Here is a 27,967-nt window from a genome sequence, read left to right as displayed (position 1 = left end):
CGGCGCCCGAACTTCATCGTGCCTCTTTAAATCCCCATTTTACGCCTCGTGGGGAAGCTTTCAGTTGACAAATGACCGAATTTTGCCGTCGCAAATATTTTACGTAAATTCTTGCCAGTGAAAAAGACTCTTCTCAAGAAGATTTGCTTTCAACAGAGCAATATATTCCTTTAGGTAATTTTATTTTTTCTAAATCACAAAACTTATTCAAATATTTACCTTACATTTTATAATGTACAAATAGATAAATAAGTATCTAAAAATTGTACGTAAATTATAAATTATTTTCAATAAATATACATTATTATTTTCTTATATACATATAATATCGTGTTTCGTTTTAATGTCTATTATTTTAATCGCACGTTTAATATTCTTAAAAGGATAAGTCACATACACAAAGAAGATGATAATCATTACATTTAATGATTACATGAAATACAATAGACTCTATCTTTCTGCAAAGAAAATTCTGCAGATCATTTTTTTTTTATTTAATAAATAAAAGTGTAAACTAATTGTAATGTATGTTTTATTTAATAATTTATTAATTAATTTTACAAGTAATAAATAATAAAATAAATTACAATTTGCTTACTGGTTATTTTGCCGTTGTTTGATAGCTCCCCGTCGAGTTAACGTTTCGTGAAGATGGACGGGAATTAATTAATCGCATGGATACATAATCGTAATAATTGTTGCTAATTATCATAATCGTACGAAATGCTCACATTCGATCTAGTATATTTATTGTTTGTCGGAAAATATTACTGTGCCACGCGGAGCCGCTCTAAGATCACTGTCTATATTCGCTCGAGTCGTCGCAAATAACAAGGCCCAATGTCAACAACAGCGCGTTTATGTTCTGTGTTTACATTTCGCACTTATGTTTTCAAGGCTTATGACTTGTTATCAGTGACGCAGAAGACTCGGCTAGAGAGGTAGGTAGCGCGAGTGTGTGTCTTGAAATATATGATCGTGACACTAGGCCAAATACAATCATTTTATACGATTAGAATTAACAACAATTGTCACACATGATTATGCATCCGAGATATTAATTGATTCCTGCAATTATTGCATCTTATAACAAATATTATGTATTGATAGACAATACGTAATGCAAAATAATTCAATTCAGTGTTATGACATCTCTAATTAATAAGTACAATCATATTTAACCTATTCATGCATATTTAATATCATATATGTATTTTAATATTCTTAATTATATATGAAAAATTTAATGTTCAAACATTAATGATTTATTAAAACGTATGTTTTACGTGATTTATTTGATCAAGATATATCATGCAAATAATCAATATAGCGATGACGTATTTATAACACACATATGATGCAGATATGTATTTTTAATTTTAAATTATTTATTTTTACACCTACATTATAATGCACGATACTGTATAATCATTCTAAAATGAGAGCGTATATTATTTGTTAAAATTAGAAATAGCATTGTTACACAAAGTGATTGCAAGTTTTGGTCGCGCAGTTTGTCGAGCTAACTATAGCTTCCATGTGTACATAGTTTCCGTATTTCTCGTTGCAATATAACGAAGTTTCGTGTGATTAACGGAAGTGTCATACAAAGTATCGCTCAATCTTTGTAATATAGTGATTGCGCATGTGATCATAATTAATCACATTTTCGCGAATGAGTGTCATGAAAAACAAATAAGAAAGGAGAAAAAGATCCGGGAAACTATCAAAGGAATCGGTGAACTGTAGAGTAAAAAATTTATAATTTATTTGTATCATTTATTATTTGTAAAATTGCTTCTTTATCTTCGCGATAGTGATCTATTTTTTAACTATCGTGTCATAAAACGCATACACAAAAAATATTTCAGATTTTATTTATAAATATTTGAAATATTTGTGATAATATATTTGTATAAATTAATAGATTATTTATGTAGATATATGTAAAATATTTTTAACACGCAATATATATGTATATTTAAAATAATTAAAAATAAGAAAAAGGCATAATATATATATATATATATATATATATATATATATATATATATATATATGTATATGGAGCGCAAATAAATTTATAAATATATTTCAGATTTATAATTATTTATATAAAAATTAATTTTTTATCTATCACATGTTTTTTTACAGATCAAGATTGTATATAACTCCATTGCTGCGCATCGTATCAGTGAGTGCAATTTTCTCATTTTTTATAATTTTAATATAGTATTTGTTATAATCTTAAAAAAAAAAATACAACATATATATGTATGTATCTATATGTGTATATGTATGTATGTATATACGTATGTATATCTTTCACATCCACTTATTTCTTTATTTATAATAAAGTTGAATCATGAAAGCAGAATGCAAAATAAAAGTTTACGAAGCTCGTAAATTTTAAGTTATAACAAGTAATATTACTAGCAGTTGAAATACTTGGAATCATTTATTTATAATCCCGGACAAAGGAGAAACTATAAATAAACATAGCTCTTTTCGCCCTGCATTTTTCTAAGCGTTTTTATAAATAAACGACCTTATGCAACCTTATTGACGTTGCATACAACTACACGATTAACTTTTATTTTTTCTTACGGTTGACCTGCAACTATTATAGCGCTATTTTATGCAGCAAGAAATCTGCGCGCAACCAATGAACCAAATAATTTCCTTAACCAGTGTTGCTTAATTCTTATGTGATTTTTTCCTAATACTCTTTAAAGTTGTAAGAAGACATTTATATGATTATATCTTTAAATGCCATCTTTTTTACAGACTTAATCTGTAATATTTGCTAAAAAAAATAGTTTGATATATGAAATAATAAGATTATTAAAAAAAAAATTGCTGTCAAAGTATTTCATTATGTATATATTTTGTAAACAAAAGTTTAAACAAATACCATTTGTTCTCATATTTTAATATTTTATTTTAAATATCATTATTGTATGTAACAGCATCATAATTCGTATAGCAGAATAAAATATTTTTAAAATTTTAAAATTATAACTAAAATTACATTAATTTAAAAATGTAGTAAAAATTAATTTTAATAAAAAGAATTTGGTTATATTCTCAATTTATAAAAATTTCTAGTTTTTAATAATATGTATCTTAATAATTAATTGTCTGCTATTTCTCTTAAAAAAATTATTATATTATTATAATTATTATAAACAAGATTAATTTCAAATTCTTTAAATAAAAGAAAGTATAGAAAATTTTTCTCTGAAATTTTATATAAACAATAAACTCTTGCTATACAAATATTGGATCCATTTAATCCATTTCAGGCTAAATATCCCTTTCTTCGATATCAGCATAAAATATTAAAAAATTCTTTAAGAAAAAAAAATAATTATAAAAATAACAGGATCAAAATCTTCAACTTAGAAATTTATTATGCAAAACGTATAAATGAAGTTCCGTTATGAATACGAATGAATCTATTACTATTGTGTGATAAATTGTCAGGCGATCCGTATCTATATGTATATGACAATAATTTAAAGTAAATCAATAAATAAAATTTTATTTTTTAAGAAATAAATGCGTAATATATAGTATTTAATTAACATAAACTAAGCATTAAATAAACTTTTGAAAATAATATCAACAGAGTTTCGATATAATGGACTAATATTGGAATTTCTGTGATTTTATGAGATATTACATCATGAATAAACTTTCGAGGGACTTTTTTTCGACCGCAAACGAAGATTAACGGCGTCCAAGCGGCAGCGTATCGATCGTGCTAATTTTGTAACTTTCATAACTTGCGCTATGCAATTGCGGAAATTGCGACAGACGGCAATAGGCGGCTAATTCAATGTCTCGAATTGCCGTGCGTAATTATTATGAAAATATAACAAGTTAAAATATATTGTATCTGTTCTCTTGCGAGATTTTCCGAACGTTGATATATATTTTTGTGAACGATATTGATAGTTACCGTTAATCGGCTGATTAGAGACTGAAAGGGTTCAGTGTATGTGTTTCCATCGGTTCTATTTCTGTTAAAAAAGGGGTAAGAGCACGTGCTGCAGCAACTAAAGGGTTGGAAGATTTCAATCGATAAAAGTATGGATACGAGAAGTTAAGCCTTTTCCCTTGCAAAGAAATTTTATTTTTCCGATTTTTAAGTTATTTTTGTAAGTGCATGTGTTACTTTTCATATACAGGGTGACTCATCAAAAACAAAACAGACGTATTTTTTTGGTATTTAATCTTATTTGTTTGAAAAATGCTCGAATAGGTCAAGGTTTATTTGCAAAGAAAACATATTAATTGACTATTTCCGTTCATCAAACTTCAATTTCAAAAAAAGAGTTAATTTTATCTTAAAAATTGTAAATGGCAAGGCGTGTCTAAAAACATATTATTTGAAAATTCATTGAATTTGCTTTAAAAATTTCTTATCAACAAAAAAGACATTACACGTTGCGATATGATTTGTGATATGATTAAAACAAGATGGGATCATTTAAAGAGTAAAATTTACGCAATCGGATTCTTTAAAAGATTTATGATAATGTATCGTCAACGAAAGCCATCAAGTCACTTTATTGCTCCAGAATGTGCGATGTTTTGAGCAAAATCTTTATTATTGGAATCTGATGATGGTCATTTTCAACATTCACTGACACTAAAGTTGTTAGTTTAATAAGTACAGTTTTTTGGAGCGCATTTATTTAGTAAGTAATGATCAGAATTCAAAAATTAAAACACTATTGTAAAGTGAATTTATCAGATTTTCAAATGATATGTCTTTAGTATTCCTTGCTATTTAAAATTTTTAGAATGGAATTAACCTCCTTTTTGGGATTGAAGTTAGATGAGCGAAAATAACCAATAATGTCCTCTTTGCAAATAAAGTTGACCTATTCAAGCGTTTTCCGAACAAATAAAGTTAAATGCTAAAAAAACACGCCTATTTTATTGAGTAAATTCATAACACACATTATTTTTTCTTATATAAAATATTTTTTTAAATAAAATGTCACGCATTAAATAAAATAGCAATATTTTAATATTATAAGTTATTTTACATTTACATTTACATTTTGTACTTGCATTTATCAATGTCATATTTTAATTAATAAATGTTGAAAACATTAGCACTGAAGATCGTATGCTATTTTTAAAATATCTTGATCTGTAGAACATAAATATTTTTATCGCGCATTTAGCATTAAAAATGAATTTATTATCAAGATACATATCCTCAAGGTAAACTTGAAAGAAATCATTGCGCTTGTTTTATCAAATTCTCTTTTTAATTCAAATATTAAAAAATTTGAATTTCAGACAGACAAACTTTACAGTAAATAAACTATGTAATAGAAAATTCTATAAATTTAATTCCATTACCTGTGCCCTAAGAAATTTCAAACAGCTGTTAAATCCGCAGTGAGATTTTGAAACTCTTGGCTTATCGCAAACTCGCGATAAAAGTGCCAAGGATGCGAGCAAAGTTGCAAACAAGGTCGCTTCAAGGAATCGAAATCCATTTGCCTCGGTATATTTTCGCGCGAAGCAATTGCGGCTAAATGTGCAGCCGCGATTTTCCGCGACGTACATTCGCCCGGCACTCGCGAATGTTTACGCCGTTACGGATGGAGGCATCTGCGACTATCAATATGCCATACTCGAATGCACCAACTGCGTCTAAACTTTGTTTTATTGCCACATGACGATAGCAACGATGACGACCATCGTGAGAAGATAGAACGCCATAGACAATTGTCAGAATCATCATCACCTGTGATCAAACGCGGCTTATGGAACCATAATAAAAACGTCGTAAAGTGAGCGAGATTGACCGTTCCAAATGTCTAGCATAATACGATGAAATTTATAGCAAGTTATAGTTATTGCCATACCATAAACCGCGACGTCGCGACAAATTTTTTTAACACGTTCGCCATTTCGATACTGCCAGCACGCTTTAATACTGACAAATCACCGGTTTAAGTAAATAGTTTAAATAAATATAATGATACTTTTATATATCATTTCATATATCGTATATACAATGTTGTCTTTAATTATAAATGTTTCTTCCATGAGCAGTTAAAATTAATTATAATTAATTAATTATATGGAAAGAAATTATATAAGAAAAACACGTAATAAAGAAATACATAACATAATGAAATTTAAAAAAAAAATTATTTTTCTTAAAAAAAAAGAATTCATAGACGAAAGGAAGAACAGTACAATTAAATTCTGGGACCCCCAATATAACACAAAATGCCCAACAAAAGATATTCTACCATATAGAATCACTTAATTTCCTTATCATTGTTACATTGTAAACATGTCTTTCCGAAGAGGCTTTTACATTTCGGGATCGCGAAAGGGTTATCAGAGTCTGGCAGCGCGTCGCCGTCGGAAGTTACATAGATTCGTGAATGCATTCAACCCGTCGCGTCGGCACGGTATCGCTCGTGAAACGAGAGAAAGTAGAAGTTTGGCTGAAACGTATCTACAGCTCGCAGCGGTTTCATAGCTCAAGGCGGACACAATCGAATATTCGAATAGGTAGTCGCTAAATAGACGCGTGTGCAGAAAACAAAAGCGACAAGAACAATATTGTATGTACACTCGCGCGACTACAGACAGTGATTAAAAATTGCATAACGATCCGCGTAATTACTAGAAAACTGTGCTGTTGAAACTGTAACGACTGTCAATTTTTCTGTGTCTCTGTTTTAATCGAGCGATCGACCAATTAATTTCTCCAAATCTATAGCAATTTCTAATTTAAAACTGCGAGGAAACAAATCGGGAACTATCGAAATACAAATTACACTTAAGCGAATGTCGAAGAAATGCTGCGGAATAAGAACGACGATGCGCAGAGGCTTGTAGCTGCAAATATGATATGCATATAGTCTGAAAAAAAGAAATGGTTAATATGCAGATTCCCAAAAATTATTAAACCTTTACATAAACGTTAGATACAGTTTGTTCTTACGAAAATTTTGTTTTGCAAGATTTGCGATGCAAACTCATTGATGGCCGTTAAAATATTTTTACCAGTGATATCTTCAAAAGATCCTCATCGCCTCTCTCTTCTTTCGCGAAAAAAAAAACCACTTTTACCTTTCTGAGGAAAGCCTGAAAAAGTAGGTCTTGCATAGCGTATCGCGAGCGGTGGGCTTTCTTTGAAAAATAAAGCTTTGGGCCGACCAACCTCTCGTCCATGACCCACGTTATTTCGCCTAATTAACTTAGATGGATAAGCGGCAAGCGAAAGCTCGCGATCGTTACCGATCGCATTATATTCTTTTTCCTTATCGTCGGCTTACAACCGGAATTAATTGTCGAATATCACGCAAAGATCATCGCGTGTATCCGCGATGTGTTTACGTTGGCTTTTACTTACTGAATTCGAATGTTCTCAAAAAGTTGATAATCGATAAGGCTGTATAAAATAGTGTTCGATTCGCAATCATAAAATTGTTTCAATTAATCCTTAACATATCAAAATAATTAATATATGATAAAAATATTATTTTATGCTACTTTATATTATTTCAATTGGAAATTTAAAAAGAAAAATACTAGAGGTCAAGTTCTATGTCACATACTCATTCATACACTTATTTTTTTGTTTAGACTTTCAGTCAAATTAATTATAATAGAATTAATTCTCATGCAGTTTCCTCATGATTACGCGCGCCACGAATATTTGTCAAAATCATTGTCTTGTTCGCAGAGAAAAATAGGATCAATTTAATATTGTTTTATTGTTAGAAAATATTGAATATTACCGTAATTTCTCTATTGACAGACAATTTCGCCAATACGATCAAAAAAATTTTTTTTAAATCCGCATTATATTTCGCAAATAATAGTCGCATCTAGCGTCAATGCCAGTATTGCTCGAATTCGATTACAAACATTCAACAAAGGCAATTTTGCGCAAAAACACATACTAATTACACGCTAGTAATTAACGTTACATTGTTGCCCCAGCTGCATGATGGTTCACATGCTGTATTCAATGATTTTTCATTTAATCCACTTTGATATGATCTCTAGTCATCACATTAATATACAAAAATAAGTACCAATATTTTTAATTAATTATTTTGCTGATAATAACAATTTACACATAAAATTTTGCGTAAAAAGAATATATTATTTTTATTCATTAAAAAATATTTTGTAATATTTTTAAATAAATAAAATTCAATAAATATATAAATAAAGAATATTATAAATTTTTATATCAAATTTAATTCTAAAAAATATATTAAAAAGTGTGATATACTAATATATAATAAAATATTTAGAAAAATTTACGGTATTTTTTTAATTTCAATAAACATTGATAAGTTCTATTCACTATGATCCGTTAAAGATTACTCTTTGGCAGGCCTTTGGCGGGGCTCTATTTATTAAAAATTCCCGCGCGACGCATCGAAAAATTAAGGTCAGTTATTTACATCGCGTATATCCGTTGGTCTAGTTATTGGTGATTACTATTTGCGCTAATGTCCGCAATAGTGCATTCTAATTACTGCCTACGTACGTAGCATTCGCAATTAATTAAAGCCGCGACAAGCGGAAACTTCGCGATAATTCATACCGTCGGTTGTAAGCGTCGTCCCAAATTTCTTGTCGGGTCTTTCGTTCTAAACCGCCGCTTATAATAATCAGCTCGACGAATAGGTAACCGGTGCATTTGCATTATTGGGCGTGTTGAGAAGTATTGCACAAGCGTCGCAATTTTTAGCTGTTCTTTGGCAAAGCAAATATTCTAAAATAATAATGTTCGCTTGATTGCCATCTAATAAAGCATAAAAATCAGCGCAAGCTTATTCTTGCTTGTTGTTATATTTTCTACTTTCTTATATTCTGTTGAAGTTTTTTCTGAATCTCACCTTTATAACTTTCTGATCATAAAAATAAATATATAATTAATAAATATTTTTATAGACTTTACGTAAGAAATATTACATAAAATCAGCAAAATGTAATCTATTTAAGAAATAGGTAACAATAATGAATGGAATTTCAGAGCAATATATTAGCAAATACATTTTGAGACTCATTACAAAAGTCATATTTTTGTCACAAAGATACTTCATTAATTATATCGTAATAATTTATGCAATTTATAGATAAAATTAAATTTAATACACATGTGCACCATAATTAGATTTATTCATTTTATAATTCTGCCATTTTTGCGTAAAGATTTTATCTACGAGAACAATCAAATAACTGTTGCTTTTAAATTTTGTTATGAAAATCAATTGATTGCATGTGAATAAAATGTGAAACAAAATCAAATAAACAAAATAGTAAAATTTTAATTTTTCTTAAGTTCAAATTTTATTAAGCACAAATGTATTTATACTAAACATTTGAAATAAATTATAAACATAATAAGTTGATATTTAACAAAATAATAAATGTATACAATTTTGATATCAATAAAATGATAGCTATTACATATCAGATATAATAATTTCGTTTAATTTTATATCATGTTGAATAATGTTGTTTAGAAAATATTTTAGAGCCTTTTTTAAAAAGATATGTAAACAACTAGGAAAACTGTTTACATTCAATAAATAAAATTTTAGCAAAAATAAATAAGAAAAAAATGTTAACAATTAATTAATATCACAAGTGATAACAATATTTTGAAAATAATTTAACAATCAAAAGATTAATAAAAATAAAAATTATTGCAAATATATAATTTTGAAAGCGGATTGTTTAATATATAAATAATATCTTAGGATATTAATATTTTTTTTTTGCAGAATATTGTGCTGTCCTTTAACTGTAAGATAAAAGTCAATATTACAAAAAAGCAATTTATGGAAGAGTTAATTTTATTAGAAAGCGGACATCCGTGCCCGTCGTATATGTACACGATTGCTGAAAGGTTAAAAGAAGAGAGATTATTTTATCTTATAAGATTTATGTGTTATTATTTTTAATGCATGTAAAAACAGTCACAGCAGACTAACGCGTATGCGCTTTAAGAGAGATTATCTCTCATGTGAATCATATATTATTAAGAAGTTTTCTCCCGCGTATTTTCATCGACAAAAAGTAGGCAAAATTGAAAAAAATGTAATCTATATATTGTCTTGTGATAAAATACCCATATAGTCTTCCACGATTTTATCTGCCTACGATATTGGTTTTGCAAAAAAAGACATGCCACATCATTGTCATTATACTCGCGTTACTGCCATTCGCAAAAAATTAATATCGGATTTTCCAGGGATGCAATATATAATGTTTGCTAATATCTACAGCTCCAGCTAAATGTGCTTTTAATAACATATAATTTAGACTAATCAGTGTTCGTAAATTGAAATTGACAATGTTTGAAGCAAAAAATTTATGAATATAATTACGGAAAAATTATGGAAACATAAGAAGGCAAGGAAATACTCAATCTAATATTTAATTTTTATTTAATTTAAATGCAATCGTTAGTAAAAAAAAGAAAAAAGATTTCTTGAAAAATTAAAAGAAAGTCTTAGGACGCATATTTTTAATATAAGTCTAAATTCTGTGATCCGCGATTTCTCTGTAGTAACATTTATAATTTCGATTTCAATATTATTTTAAAAATCCAGAGATTAATTTTTTGTTAATAATCAAACAAACATTTGACTTTTTAATGCTCTTGATGCTTTTGCTGATAAAGATAATAGAAATTCTTTTTAATCTTGATCAAGAAATGTAAAAAAGAGAAAAAATTTAGAGTTTGGCTTTCTTTGGTGATTGATCGTACAAAACAATTTTGATTAACACACCTACGCGATCAAACTGTTTATAGCATTAAGAATAACTGCGACCGCACCGATCGCCGCTGTTGCAACCATGCGCGGTCGTTTATTTAGTGAAAAAGAAACGGCGTAATAAACTTCGACAGCCGGCCAATGACGTCAATGATTTAATCGCATATCGCAAATGGATCAGAAGAATCGTCAATCCACAGAAAATATTTCTCTTCGTCGAGAAAAGAAATAACATGCATTCTGCGAAAGCTGATGAAATGTGGCGATTATTTATATGTTATTATTTTCTATCTCCCGATCGACTCGATTGAAAACGAATCACGAAATAGGTTTGTAGAATCATCAAGAAATATTTCCGTAAATTGACAAATATATATATATATATATATATATATATATATATATATATATTCCAAGAATAAAAATTTGAACATCAGGATGCGTTTTAACAGAAATTATTTAAAAAATTTAAATTTTTTTATAATCGTATATTTCAAATAGATTCTATTAGTTTACTCATTATAATCGTATATATTATATGTATAATATGTTACATTATTCAATTATAAAATTACTCCAAAATTAAACAACATTAGAAAATATTTTCTTTAGAAAAACACTTTCTAACAAAATACAAACTATTCAAATAAATTAATTACAAATAAGTTTATTTGAGGATTTCAGATTTAGATTTTAATCCGTTCTATCTGTTAGTTCCAAATTTTATCGATAATAATATTACTACATACAATGAAATGACAAGTGTATTTGAGGAAGATTTCGAACATATGAAAAGATATTAAATCCGAAATGTGATAAATTTGAGACATCTAATCAATAAATCTTTCTATTTTGATGAAATTTAACAAGTTTGCAGAGCACAGAAAATAATTTGACATTTCTCTTGACAAGCTTAAAAATTGAAAAGAAAAAACACTCTGTATGTAGCAAAACATTCTCTATATATTGAAAGCGGGCGCGAAAAAGAATATTCCATGAAAATGTTACGCTTACATGAAAAGCAATGAAAAATAATGAAAAGCAATAAAAAGTTAAAAATTTGGAATAAGTATCCTTATCTCCGATAGTTTTTAATTTATCTACAAATCTTTCCAATTAACACTTCCTAGTTAAATCGCTGTTTAAAAAATTAATATGTTGTCGTTAATAATTCACTTTGCCGACCCCGCTTCGTCGAGATTTTCGCGGGCAGCCTTCATTCTCCTCGACTATTTTTAGAACGAACCCTTAGCACGCCTGATGCTCCACACGTTCTCGTTTTCTTTTCGCGCCTCCCCTAGTTGCACGTCTGCTTTTGAGAGGGCAAAAGAAAGGAAGGTGGTGAGTCGGTGGTCGTTTTTAGAGAAAAAAATTTAACGAGGAATAATAGAGATACTTGTATCTCTATCTGCAAACGTCCTTTACAAACAAACAATTAACTTGGGAACCATCAACAAAACTAGAACCGATTTACGAAAGTTTTATATATGCGAGAAATAATAATAGTTCAAATATTAAAGATATAAGTAAAGCATAAAATGACAAAAAAATGACGTAACTGCAATATATATAATTTCATATAAATATAAAAAATCAAGACAAAAATATGATAATTACAAATACAAGATAAAAAAAAAATTTTTTGGAGCTATAGAATAAATTTATTTGCACTTAACAAAAAGACAGATAAATATAGTTATATAGACAAAGAATAAAAATAAAAAAAGATAGATCATAAAAAATTGCATTAAGAAAAAAATCAATTTTAAATTAATTAAGGGAATTTGTATACAACAAAAAAAAACTTTTTAATTATATTAAACTACAATTAATAGAAACATATATGTGACTCTCATTAAATATAAATACATATAAATATAAATTTATTAGTTTCATGTCAAATATTGGAAAATAAAAGTGACAAAATTTCTATAATTTTTGTCTTACATTAAGATAATTTGCAAAATTTCTACTGTTAACTGGCAAGATTTATTAAAAATCGCAAAAATTGAAATAGCCTTTACAAGTTTCCATCGTTTTTCTCTCAGGCACCAGCTGTTGAAATCAATCCTATTTGTGAAGTTAACTGGAACTAAAAGTAAATGACTGTTTGAAAGTGTATTTATACAAGCTGTTTCATCGTAAGCTATTTGTAATAAAACAAACTTCAAATTTCAATGAGCTTGCTCAACTTCATTATATCTTAGCGTTTAATCTCTAAGTCACAATAATGCAAATTGGCTATAAAAAAAAAATCTTATTTAATATAATTCTAAAATTCTCCTTTTTTTGTAATTTTTGTCAATTTATTTTAATTCATAAATAATACATGCTTATATATCTAATAAACTTATTAGCAAATTCATCCATTTTATAAATTAAAAAACATTAAATTCGATAAATTTAACAATACATAATACTGATAAATTTTACAATTATTATTTATGACCAGAGAAGTGACAATATTTATATTTTTGATATCTATGAAAACTTTATTAAATTTTATGATTGCAAAGCACTTCTCCGCATGAATATATTCAATGAATTAACTGAATTTTGATGTTCCATATAATCCACGATTATTCTATTAAATAAATGTAATCACAGCTGTTATTATTTTGATAAATATGACAAAATTGTCAACAATCAATAAATTCAATAAATTCAACAGCTTAAATAAACACAGAAACGTGATCAATTTTTGATACGAAATAAAATTTTATATATAAAACAGTCGATTTCATAGCTCATATATGTATGTTGCAAGGCATTTTTATATTTATAAAATAAAAAACGCGAGCATTTTTTTATATGTACACAAGAACTATTTAACAAATGCTTTACGAATTAAATAAATTTTATAAATTAAATAAATATTGTAAAGTTGGAAATTGCAATTATCTTAAAGTAAAATCTGACAAGTATATAACATTAAAACTTCCAAAATATTCAAAAAATTTAACTGCAAAACTTTAAATAAAGCATCAAGCCGCCCAATTTCTACATATTTTATCATACTCCGGTAAAATTTTGTTTGCGTTATCGATGTTTTGTTTATGCGCGCCGTCATCGATTCACTTAACTTCTCAGTCGAAAGAATTCCGGTAGCATGCCGACGTAAAACACTTACAACTAGATTCCATGTGTATTGATTCATCGATTTTAATAAATTTTTTTTATGGATCGTTATATCAAATAAAATGTACATATAAAGTTATTTGATGCACTTTCCAGAATATACAAAAAAAAAAAAATGTATAAAAGTGTGCATAGGTGTGAGTCTATAATTACCACAAAAAAAAATTTTAATCAAGATAGATGAATTCGCGTAGAATCTCTTCGTTATAAATTCCACGACATATAAGTTAAAAAAAATTTATAAGTTTAGATTTTTATTGTATAAAAAACTCAAATTTAAAGATTTTTTCATCTAGTTAAAAGTAAAAAAGAAGAGACCGTTTTCATCTTAACACATCTGAAAAGAATATCGTTATTATCGCGCGATACAGCATGAGCTGAATAAGCAAACATAGCAAGAAGAATCGATGCAACGGACGGTAACCGACGTTAAACGAAGATTCGTGTTGTTTGCGCGACGGTCAGGATGGAAAATCGATCTAGAGTCTTGTTTGCCCGTTAACGCCGGACGTGACATTAAATGCAGATGCAAAGTTCACAAAGCCGTTTATTGACAATATAGGTGTATCGATGGGGCGGTCATGGCGGCCATAAATCACATAGGCATTACGATAGTCTATGTTCGATCACCAGATATAATATGCGCGAATGACTTTATATTATCTGCAATAGGGCAGGAGGTCAAAGAAAATTTTCTTTTTGAAGCGGCAAAAACTTTTACTAGCTACTGTAACGCAATTGATAGATCTGACATTCATATTATATTGCAAATTATGCTTTTTGCATAAAGTAATATCCAAGATATATGATTTGTAGAAAATTAATAGCGACTACTTTTATTTCCTCAGACTTTCACATTGATTCCGTAAAATTTTAAATAAAAATTGAATATGATTTGATGTATTATCACCTGCTACCATCGGTTCGTTACCGCTATTTCATATGTAGTAAGAATAATTGCGAAAGCTGAAAATCGCTACGCATGGAATACATAATGAACAATTGTGAAACGTCGCGAATCATGGAAATAAGCATGTGCCAGCGATTCGTTGAATAATTATACTTGCAACACTCCTTCTCGACCTTGTTAGTTCTTCTAATCTCTAACAATTCTAAGAATTTATCTAAGAATTTGTAATTCTTAGATTTAATTAATCTTATAATTTATTACGGTTCGCATTTTTCACGATAAAATCTACAAAGATTTAAAAAAAATGGAAAAGAAAAAAATCTGTGTATTAAACTGTATAAAAAGACTTGATTTCCAAAATATTACTCAGTAACATTACAATACCTTATATGATACTCAAGATTTTACTATGATGTACGAGATGCATTGCGCAACAGCGAGCTCCCGAAAGCGCCACGAGAAGTAACAATACAAAAGTTCCAATGTCGATAAGGCGCAAGAAAGAAATCTGACGAAAGATCCATCGCTGTCCAAAAGCGAGAATCAGAACAAACGTGTCCATGCATATGTAGATGCGAGTGCATCTGCAATGCAGATCTGCACGGCATCGGCGAACCGACGTTCGCGAAATCAAACGATGCAAAACTTTGTAATTCCGCATAAAACAATTCAAGAATTTATAAAACGAAAATTAAATAAAGACAGAGCAAAAAAAGAAACGTATTGTTTGTAATATATAAATTAAGATAAAAATATCAATCCTGAATAAAATCTGAAAATAATCGAACTTTTTATTTCATTTATAATATATATAATAATATAATATCAACTTTTATTTATAAACTACTATTCACTACATAGTTATTTTGCAACTATTAAAAATACGCTTGTGATTTTTATAAATACAGATAAAAATTGCATTAATACATTTTTAAAAACTCATTTCTATATAATTAAAAAATCTCTGAAAAGAGTCTCAAACAAAATAAATTTTTGTAATATAAATCAAAATATAATAAATTATATATAGATAAAATAATAATATTTTAAAAAAATTAATAAATAATATAAAATAAAATCATTAATCTTATCTTCTTTCTAGAAGTCTAATTGTGTGTAAATTAATTCTTAACTTTTAAGAACTTGCGTCCTAGAAAAATTTTGCTTCACAATATAATTTCGCACAAGTCAGAATAAATTATGTCATTCAACTTATAACTGCAATATAAATTCTTTTTATTTGTAACATGATGCATTTTCGCAAAATCAAGCGTATAGAAAAGATTTAAGAGATTGCAACTGATTTCCTTTTTCGGCTAGCCGTGATGCTATCTTTCTTCTCCGCGAGATCCATTCAGACACGTCGTCGATGTCTGCTTAAATCGTCACAAGAGTATCGGCGCGAGCAAAATAGACGCATAAACGTACACGTGTGAAAGTAAATCGTTCGTTCGTGTACGCGTGAAAGAGATTTAAAAGATCACTTTCGCCTTTCAGAATAAATCTCACTCGCACATTCGTTCACAAATTCTCGTAAAAATATCGCGCGAAGGATGATATTCCGTCTGAGAAACTACGAGTAGACGCTACGTCTCATGCGAAGATCGAGGCTATGATTTTTTTCCTCCTCTCTCTTTATCTTTCGAATTCGGTCAGAATTCTTTTTATGGATCGATCGATACGCTGCCGAAATGTCGATGCTAAAAATGGTAATCGTGTCACGAGAGCGAAACAAATGTGTGAGAATAACTGTCTGTTTAACCGTCGTGATACTATAAGACAATTTCTAAGAAATTATGAAAAATCTCTGTTTCCCACATTAAAAAAAATCAAATTATTTAAATAATTGTCATATTATATATAGTATATAAAATTTTTTAAATGTAATTGCGATTCAGTTATGAAGAACATTTGATTGTCGAAACTGTCAATTTATAAAAAAAAAAAATACAAATTCGTATCTTTTATATTTTCTGCACATTATAATAACTGTAATAATAAATTGTTTTGTTAAGTTTTTTTAATCGGAAATATATAATTCAATTTTTTCTTAATATCTGATAAATGTAGGACTTTGGAGGATAATCGCTCAAAAATAAAAGAGTAAAAAGAAATCTAAATTTTTCCGTGCAGAATAATTTGTTTTCTTTTTTCTCCATGACATTAGTTTGTGAAACGATGATGTTCGGTTAAAGAGTCATAACTGTGCCACGAGGACAAAGTTACAGACTACACGTGGGTGAAAATAAATCGTCCGACTTGTGGAAACGACGACGCGAAACGAGCTAACGTGTCATCGACTGCGACCCGAGTGGGACCCGCCACTTCCTCCCTATAATGGAAGAAATATCTTCGAAACGTCGATATTGGGGGGATACGAAAATGGCGACGGGAGAATTCCTCGCTTTCGAGAATGTCGGTCGCAATTTATGTACTCGGTTCGTTGCTAGTCATCTTTGATATTGTTGTATAAAGATCAGCTCACGTAAGTTGTGCAAATTCTTACTAGGCTAGTACTTTTGATATCATTTTAAAAAATCAGACAAAATTAATAATTGGCTGTCATTGTCAATATGACTGTCATATGTTTATTATAAATACAAATTGCAGTCCATTTTGAATCTTAATATATGCTCTAATATTTATTGTACAGGGGAACGGCAAGAGTTGCAGAGATCTCCAATCTTATTACATGATCTTGACCAACAATGATAAAATGTGTTATGCGGCACAAATTTAATATAAACATTTTTAATTAAACAATTATATATTTCATAATATCCACATTTATACTGCAATTTGTATGAGATAAATAAAAGCGTCAATTCTCTTTTATTGAATTCCATTCCTGTTTTGGGATATAGTAATAAAAGCTCTTGCGCTCTGCCTTGTTAGCGACTTTATTACGAAACGGCCGTGAGCCAGCAAAGCGAATTTTCTAGACCGAAGACAACATCCAGAAGTATCGATATCCAGAATAAAGTGTACACTTCTCGATGGCGTGAATAGTAACGTAGTTATTTGTAGATGCACGTCGTACATGTGCATCTACGAGAAGAAGACAATAACGTTTTGAGAAATACCGTACATAAAATTATTATGTATAAATACGCCGAAATGTTGTAAGATTAATAATTTAACTTTTATATGAAATTATTGATCTACAATATATATATATATATATATATATATATATATATATATATATATATATGTGTGTGTGTGTAAGCATGAATGTAAATTTATGAAGTCCTAGATAATCTACGGAAATTTCGAAACGATATTTCTTTACTTTTATGGTAGACATTCAAATATTATCGAAATTATATAGATTATTTCTATATATAAAGTTTGAAATTGGACATGAATATTACTAAAGTTCAAACTTTCAATAGTAACTATCTATCACGGTAATTCGGATTTATGGCTGTTAAAACCGAGTTAGCATACTATCTTCTGCTCTCTTTATAGATTTTTTTTTAATTATTGTTTAATGAAATTGATTAATTTTCTATAACATCAACGGTATATAGTGCACAGTTTAATTAAAACAATGCAATATATATATATAATAAATGTAATTGATACAAAATGTATCAAAAAAAAGCAATATATGATCGCAAAATAAAATTTATTTAAAATTTATTAATAAAATAGATTGTAAGAAAATTTCTTAAAGATTATGTATACAAATTAAAAGATGTCTAAAGTATACTCACCCTCTGCGCTTTCCGTTTGTCAGCACGTTGATTTTGATGATATATTCTGCTGAAATTACTGACGATAACAGGTACCGGTAAAGCGATCACTAGGACACCGCTCAAGGAGCATACACCCCCGACGATTTTTCCCGCAATCGTTTTCGGAACCATGTCACCGTAGCTGAAACAGATAAAAAAATTTTTTTTAAATCAATTGCTACATAATATATGTAACATATTAATTCACAAATTTTAAATATCATTATTGAAATTTACACATATTTATTCTTCCAATAATGTATATTTTTTCCTGAATATTGAAATATTAAAAAAATCACATTTTGACAAAAACCGAGTATTCCAACATTTTAAAATGCAACTATGTTAAAATTTATTATTGTCCAAAAATTACAGAATTTAAAAATCATTAAATTTATAAATTCTAGAAAACAAGAATCCTAAATTTGAATGGCATTATATGATAATATTTAGTGAAAAATCTAGAAAAATTTCTTGAAATTAAAATGTATTTCTATGTATAATTCCAAGGAAAATTCACATATCGCGTAGCAAAAAGATTTTCAAACTCGTACAATTTTATTCATATTTTACTATGCAGAATTCCAAGCGAATGTTATGTTTCGCGTAAGAGAAGGATTTTCAAACATGTGTAATCTCATTTATCTTGAGATATTATGCCTAATTCCAAACGAACAGACCGCTTCGCGCAACAGAGATACATTCGCGAAACATTGTTACGGGCATTGTTAACAACACAAAACGGTGGCAGCTTAACCAAACGATCTGGCCAAATGTTCAGAAGGTATGATGAAATTATGTATAACCAACGTTATTGCCCGCGGAGTTAGGAGGACTCGCATCGCAAGAGAAATGGGAGAATGTGGATAATTCATGACGTGCTTGTGAAGAATTCAACCGTAAAAGGTACGATCCGTCCTCGTTTCTCAGCCGTGCGAATGTCCGGCCGTAAAACTTTTCCACGGTTACACGTGACTCGCTACATAGCTGACCCACAAGGTTTCTAACAGTCCAGCTCCATTTACATATTTACCGTATATCGGATAGCGTAAACACACGGTCGAACAAATACACGCGAGCCTGTAGCTATCTGTTTAACTTGTTCTCATGACGAGTTTGCGACGTACTTGAACATTTGCATTCCGCTGGGATTGCGGCGACGATACGAAATGTGAGCTTTTCTCTGAAGAATAGAGTGCTTATATTTTCCTGATGTCTTTTCCACATTAGTGAAAATTTTATTATTATATGGATCGTATAAACATCATTGTAATTGTAATATATAATCATAAATTAAAATAACTTTCAAAATTTGATAAAAATAAAAATTGTTTGAAAAGAAAAGTTACATCACCAATTATCTAATGTAAAATATTATTCTAAATCGTATAGAGATAAGCAATAGCGTATATATTTATCAGATAAAAATAAAGGAACTTTTTATTTTTCTCGTTCCAATCTATCGCGAATTAAGCATTTTTTCATTTTTCAATAATTCCTCATACGCAAAATATTTCCTACTGTCATTTCAAAATGTCTCATCTTTTTACACTAATTTCTATGTATTTCATAATTTGTTTTATTTCCCGTTTCAGAATTTCCAATTAATTTTATCTTATCGCGACATATATACTTCATTCAAGCAGAATGCACCTTGCAGGTGCGATAAATGTTGACGTGCAAGTGTAAGAAATAATGCGATAAAGCAATAAATTGAGTTTTAAAACTCCAAAAATTCCAAGATTTATAAAATTTATTGGAATCAAAATCAATCGAAGAATTCATAGATAAAATAAATAGTTATATAAACATTCTATTATGCCAAATTTCTCAAAATTTTATATATTCATATTCAAAATCTTATGAGAAATTTTTCTATCTCGATTCAAAAATTCCGAAAAGAAAAAAATATTGGTACTTGACACTTTTTACGAAAATTGATATAAAGAGAAAATTATATTATTATTAAGGACATAGAAACAACATAATGTGCACAATGGCAATCGTTTATTCTGTCGACATGCTTTACTCGAGAGATCAAACGATGGCTCGGGCACGAAAAAGGGAGAGCGCCGATGGAGCCGAGGATAAAATGAAGTGTAATGGATCGCACTCGACAGCTACAGATCGTTCCTTTTTCCAACGAATTTCTCGGGTCGCACGCAATTTCGGGTTGTGACGGAGTAAAAGTAAAGGAAAGCTTCTGCAAACGACGTGACACGCGCTTGTAGAAAAAAATGTTCTTGTTAAAAATGATCGATCGCTCAATATCCTGCGTGATATTATCACAAAAAAAACTTGCCATTTATTACATCTTATATTATTAGAGAAAAAATGTATAAGGTACTTAAAATCCTGCGATAATAAGATGAAAATTGTTAACCCAATTTCAGAAAAAAACAGTAGAAAATTTAATATCCTTAAATTTTAAATTATATAAACTTTATAAAATATAAAATTTCTAATTATTTTCTAGAAAAAAGATGCAAAATTTTTAAGTTTTAAATTTAATATACTCTATTAGAGAGAGAGAGAGAGAGAGAGAGATTTTTACTATTTCCGACAGACTAAAATAAAATATAAATAAAAATATTAATAAAAATATTAAATATTTTCCAAGTTCTCAAATACTTATGTGTGAATCAGATTGAATAAATATATAACACATTCGCATGGCTGTTTTTATTGTCATTTACTTAAGTAACTTTCCATAATGCACAATTAATTTTATACTATTTTCCAGCTACTCTATTTTATAAACAAATTTGTTTTTTCGTTGCACATATAATCGATACCCGTCTTTATCAGAAGCACAAAAAAGAGTGAAAGTCGACTCGAAATTGCAGGTCACACAAACTTTCGCCCGAACTCAGTTTTTCCGGTAAGCAATAATTTTTCCGCATCCTATGGTCCCCCGGGTCCATTCCTCCGACTCTGATTTACGTTTCCCACGGACTTTTATAGCGACCATGAAACTCGTCCTGACGAGATCTCACCTGATGCTCGCCTTCTCGTATTTCGCGCACGTTATATTACACGTGGTGTTATCGATCTTTCTCCTTTTTCACGCCGTTTATTTATTTAACAAATAATCTTTCACGCCAATTACTATAAACTGTCAGAGTTTTTATTCTTTTTTTTTTGGCTTTAAAAAATATATCTTTTATATACGAATAAATATACTTTTTAATATAAACTAGAATACTACGCTATGCGCGCGCTATTTATTTTATGTGTATATGTGTATACAATTACTTACATATTAATTCTAGTTTTCCACTTTTTTAAAATAAATTAAATAAAAATTACACACTCATTTAAATTATCAAATGTGTCTCTCAGTTATGACAAGCTTTTATTGATATAAAGTAATGTTCAGTGCATCGTCGAGATAACCAATTAGCATCGCGAAAAAAAGGTAACAATAATGTCAGTATCGATTTAATAAACTCGGTAATATATTAATTGATAATTTAATAATTGATTTATAATTTAAAATACATGTATAATTTAATATTCCGTTTGTATATACGTCATAGTACGGAAAATATTTCGGCAACGAATAATCAAAACATAACATGGTATACGGCGTAAAGGTCAGCGGGCAATTGTTAACATGTTATGGCTTACAACTTTATTATTCTCACGGCAATACTCGAACAGTAAGGAAGTAAAACGCGAGACACTGCATCAAATTTCTGATTAATATTGCATTAAAAACAAAAGATAATATAAGACTAAATATTCTGAAATAACTGTATGATAAAAAATAATAATATAATGAACTCATTACAAAAAAAATACAAAAGTATGTACATAACAATTAATATTTTAAGGCAAATCTTTTTACGTGATATATAAAAAAAATAATTTAAAATAAAAATTAATACGAAATTAAATTTATTTAATTGCATAAATTATAATAAACTTATGATTTAAGATTCTTTTTGATTTAAAAAAAAATTTTAAGTAACAACATATATTTTTACACCATTTCTATATATATATACATTTGTAAAATATAAAATTGCTTTGTTATTTTGTTCTACAATTATAGTATACGATTAAAATCGGCAAATATCGAATGTAAGGAATTAGAAATGGTAGGGCGCGAGTTCAAGGCAAATGTTGTCGAGTCGAGTCCGTGCAGACTGACTTTTTACTTGTCAATGTAGCTGGGACACGCGACGGTAGCAAGTTTAGAACCGGCGAAAACGTAGGATTAGTGATCTATATTTAGACAAGCACGCCTTGGGCGGTCGCCCGAGCAACTACCTGGGACTTAGCAGGTCGAATCTGTAGTTAAATCATAAATAATTATTGTCAAAATAAACAAAGAAGATTTAATATACTTTTAGAAATTATGTATAAAATTAATCTTAATTAATTAGTGCAAATTGAGTTTATTAATATTATCTTCTCATCATTATAGATTTTCCGATATACATATATTAAAGATTTTTGGACATAATACATGAGAGAAGCTTCAATTTCTTCCATGATATAATTAAAAAAATATATATTATAGTATGATCAATAAACAATTTTTCACTTTATTTTCGAGCAAATTAAAAAATCAATTTTTTTAATAAAAATTTCTAAAATTTACTTATGACATCTATTATCAAATAAATAAATAAAGACAAAATTCTATTATCTATTTTTATTTTTCTACAATTGAATTTATGTGAAGATTAAAATTCTTCTATTTCTCTATTTACATTTGTAAAGAGCTTATTATTTATAAGAATAAACTTACAATCATCTCCACTGATATTATGATCTAAAAAGGCTCGTGAATCCAAATCGGCCAAGAAATCTAAAGATAAAATGAAAAGCGAGGAACCTAACATTTTATCTAACAATTTTTATCACATTTAAAGTTTACTTAAACTTCAATAAGTGCGATAGAACTTTTATATAAACTTTTATGGAATTTTTTGCTAGATGTTCTGATTTTAATTTTTAGTTAATTTTATATAAAGTTCCAAAAAAGTTTTTATATAAATATAGAAAAAACGCAATAAAAAAGAAATAATATTGCAATCAATTTATATCACATATCATAATAAACTTCAACTTGCAAAAATCGTTCTGATTTAACGAAGGTAAAACTTTCGACACAATATCTTCTGAATACCAAAAAGTTTCTATGAAAACTGCATGACGCCGTTGTCTTTGCGATTTTTCTTAACTTTCGCCGTGGGAACAGTTTCACGCGCAAATTTATAATGCAAATAGTTACGCGAGATTATTATAAGGATGTAGAAAATGCAAAAAAGTACAATTCATAATTCATAAAATAAAATTGCGCATAAAATAAAATTTATTAACAGCCTATATAACCTAAAAAAGAAAAAATAATACTTTAAAATATTAAAGCAAAGGGAAGTAATTTAATATATATCTTTTTATATACATATATAACCATTCAAATAAAATAATCAATAAATGAAATGAAATGATCTTCTCCTCTCCTGTTTTATATTCATCACAAAAAATGAAATTATACACACGTTTGTACATTTTTTTGTTATGAAAAAAAACATTTTATTTTTCCAAATAAATGCAAGGATAAACATTGAATACTTTGTCACTAAATAATATTCTTTTTTTAAATCTTTTAAATAATATTTTTGTTCATATTAGCACTTAGCTACTATATCGAAAAAATATAATACAAGAAAGAAAGACTTTTACAGAAAAAAAATCTGCACAGCCATAGGGCATAAAATGACACATTTAACATCGCTGGTTTCTGTGTGAAAAGTATTAAATTGTTTTATTTTTCAATATACTGCCGACAAAGAAAATATATACTGCGAGTCAAGCAAATAACACGACCTTACATCATATGTCCAGCTGTGCAAAACCAATAATGTGATTCTACCGACACGATAGAATATTCGATGACTTCGAGAAAAATGTACAAATGTTACACGACTCCGCTTTATCGGCTTGGTAGTTTTTAAACACTTCCGTAACGTGAAAAATATTTTCCAGATATTTTCATAACGGTCATTTCGAGAAGTAAAATCAATTAAATCAATTGTGACATTGTAATTGTGTTTTTTCATGATACAGCCATAATTTTTATTAAGATTTCAAGTAATATATAAAATAACTCCTCTGTTTTACCATTTTTTAATAACTCATTATTTATTAATGAAAAATATCCCACAATCATAATTTTATAATAATTTTATATATATAAACTAATTTTGTATTATTTCGCAAAAAAGTGAAAAAACTTAACAAATTTAATTATTTAAAAAGCAATATAATAATTAGTAAAGAAAAAAAAAATAAGAAATTAAATCAATGAAAAATATATTTGATCTGTCAGAAATGATATAATCAATGTTAATGCGTTACTAATACAGAAAAGAATATACATGTATTAATACTGTATATTGAATAAAAGATTTTTTTTTAATCTGAATCTATTCAATAAATTATTTTAAAAAGATTTTAATTGAAATATGAATTTTGATAAAACTCAGTTTATTTTGAACATTTCATAACTTTGATTTACGTTGGCAATCATGAATATATTTCTAACATAAGATCCATGCATGACCGATTCATCGCGTTGTAGCGACCTCGCATGGTCGCACCCTTTTCTTAGCTTGCGTCATTGTTTAACAGTCGTAGTGATCTACTTTATTTTTAAAGTAATTTCGTAAAGTAAAAGAAACGTAATTAAGAACTATGTATCAATAAATTTCAAAATTTTGTACTTATATAATAAAATATAGCAATAATACTATATTTTGCACTTCAAAATAGTACAGTTATAAAATAAAAATAAAAACTTGTGATTCGTAATATCCATTAACTAGGAAATGCATATCAGTATTTTATCTTTAGTAAATATTCATTATTTTTTCAATCAAACTTAAAAGCAATTCATCTCTATAATTAAAACATCTTCTATTAGTTGTTTAATAAATTCAAACAAAACATAAAAATAACATCATATAAAATACATCAATTTATAAAAAACAAAAATATGTAACTATATAAATATTTTGCTAACTATATTCATAACATGTAGCAAAAAAATTTATTCATCTGTTTAATTATCATATTTAAAAATTTGTTTTTCCACTTCAAAGTTTAAATATATACTTTATATGCAAAAAAAATGTGATAAAGAACAGTTAGAAATAAAGGATTGAACATGATTTCGCTTTTGATACACCTACATTGATAAATAGATAGTTATCACTTTACATATATTTTTCCTCTTTGCTTGTCATTTATATTCGCGAATCTTAAACGTATTGTATTCATGGTCTCTTTTTTTTCATGCACGATGAAATTGTTAACGTCGACATTGACGCATTTTAGCGATTTTAATGAGTTTGTTTTTGCTTCCAAGATAATGAATGATGTTGTTCACAGAAGGAAAAAAGCGGTAAGAAAATCGATTTGCTACGAGCTGTTTACTCCTCGTTGTCAACGTTTATAGAGACAATACGTACATGGATCGATAAGATTATAGCGCCTTTCGTTTCAAATCGAAAACAATCGACATATCATGATTTATATTTATATAGATAGAGATTTTCATTTATATAATTTTATATATTTATATAATTTTATTAAAAAATATTTATTAAATATAAAAATAAAAATAAAAATTAATTAATTTATGTAAATTTATAGATATAGTTTATAGTTACTATCAATATTTTCTAACTTTTGTGTGTGTGTGTGTTCACTATATTGTATAAATTTCCATTATTCGTCATATTTGCTAATAATATTTGAAGGAAAATAAAAAATCCATATGACATGCTTATTAAAACATAATTCAAAAATTATAAAATTACAAAGATCGCAACAACAAAGTCCTAATTAACAAATTATTGCAGTGACGATAATTTTATTGGCACAAAGAGAGCACATTGAGCTGCTATTTTGACTACTGTATATAATCTCCCAATCAGTCAATAACTGGTCGACTTGATTACAAACAAACAAATCTATATTTGCAGTGAAATGATTGGCCGCAGCATCGGCATCGTTATCCGATCGCCGCTATATCTTCGTCAAACCGAGCGACATTTTCGAGCCGCCCAGTATACAGATAGATACCGCGACTCTTGTTGCCGAGATGCAACGTACTATTAAAAGACGAACCACCGGCTTTTGCACATTGGCCGCGAAGTGTTCGTACCTTGTCTGAAAATAAAGTGCATTCTCGCTCTGACTCGCAAAACGCGACCATCGTAATAGCTTAAACAACAAAGGCGTAGACAAAGATGAGCACGCCGACATACGCGGGTTTGAACAATGATCGACGATATTATGATAAGGAATTTTTCTACGATAGCATATGATAATAGTATAATTAAAAAATGATTGCACATAATATCTGTTATATTAATAATATTATAAAAGTATATCGATTAGAACTGTTGTCATTAGGTCAGATGATACTTGATCATTCAACGATCTGACAAATATTGTTGATATAAATATTTCATGATAGATGAAAATCTATTATAAAGATTTTTTTCTGTATGAGAATTTTAAGCGCACTTGCAGCTATTCTGAGTTAATCGATATACAGAGTGTCCTAGAAACGGTGAGAATTTCTGCCCAGAAAAAAAAAAACATTTTGTAGATAACTTTTTAAATTAATAATGTCAGCCAAACGGTAACTTTCATATAATAGAAAAGTATTTATCACATTACGATTCATAGAGAATTACTATACCAATAGAAGACGCAACTGAAAAGCAAAACCGTTTGTTAATATCTCTCCCCTTTTCCACAAATAAGCGGACTTACAATTAGCAGTAAAATGTAGTTTAATACATTAACCATCTTACTAAATATTCTAGCTTATTTTTTTTGCAACACGCACCAATCGAAAAATACTGTATGACCTAACATTACTATATTTTTTTAGTACTTTAATCTAAAAATTTCTTTCTTTCTTTTTTTACAAAAAAAGAAATAAGAAACGTTATGAATATTTCATCGATATTATATCATCGAGTAGAAATCGGGAAAATTGATATGACAATTTTATAAGACAATTGTTTCACGTGTAAAGACAATAACTATAGAGCACGTTCGAGCAAATATAATTCTGTATTCGTTTCTCTTTTTTAAGCCATCACTTGCTGTCGCATATCCGTATATATTTATTCGGCATGCGAAGCAGAATGAGGAGTAAAAGGAGATAGAAGACAGGATTGGCTCGACATCGGCTAGCACCTGTCTGCTTGTACCGACAAGCGAATTTAGCATCGGGTCTAGGCGACCCGAGACTGTGCGCCATGAATCCACACCTGCGCCTCTGTAAAGATTATTTCAGCGCTCGCGAACGGAAGTATGAAAGAATTCACAATAAAACAAAAAGCTCTTTA

General features: G+C 28.5%; 1 protein-coding gene and 1 long non-coding RNA gene across 22 annotated transcripts in view; one reads left to right on the top strand and one right to left on the bottom strand.

Moving 5' to 3' along the window:
* Nucleotides 1–27,967, bottom strand: part of LOC126849214 (potassium voltage-gated channel protein Shal) — a 110,590-nt gene that overhangs the window by 58,434 nt on the left and 24,189 nt on the right. For all 20 annotated transcript variants that reach the window (XM_050591923.1, XM_050592280.1, XM_050592186.1 and 17 more), the window contains exon 2: nt 18,561–18,723. In XM_050591923.1, the coding sequence (XP_050447880.1) occupies nt 18,561–18,723 (163 nt within the window). The remainder of the gene's footprint in view (nt 1–18,560; nt 18,724–27,967) is intronic.
* LOC126851109 (uncharacterized) lies at nt 18–27,956 on the top strand. Of its 2 annotated transcripts, none has more exons than XR_007687643.1 (3): nt 18–174; nt 2,155–2,194; nt 27,712–27,956. It is a non-coding gene; the product is annotated as an uncharacterized LOC126851109 (long non-coding RNA). The 2 variants fall into 2 exon arrangements; XR_007687646.1 differs by lacking the exon at nt 18–174 and adding an exon at nt 922–941.

This window comes from Cataglyphis hispanica, chromosome 1, assembly GCF_021464435.1.
Source record: "Cataglyphis hispanica isolate Lineage 1 chromosome 1, ULB_Chis1_1.0, whole genome shotgun sequence".
In the NCBI taxonomy this organism is placed as follows: domain Eukaryota; kingdom Metazoa; phylum Arthropoda; class Insecta; order Hymenoptera; family Formicidae; genus Cataglyphis; species Cataglyphis hispanica.
This window is presented reverse-complemented; position numbering and strand designations above follow the sequence as displayed.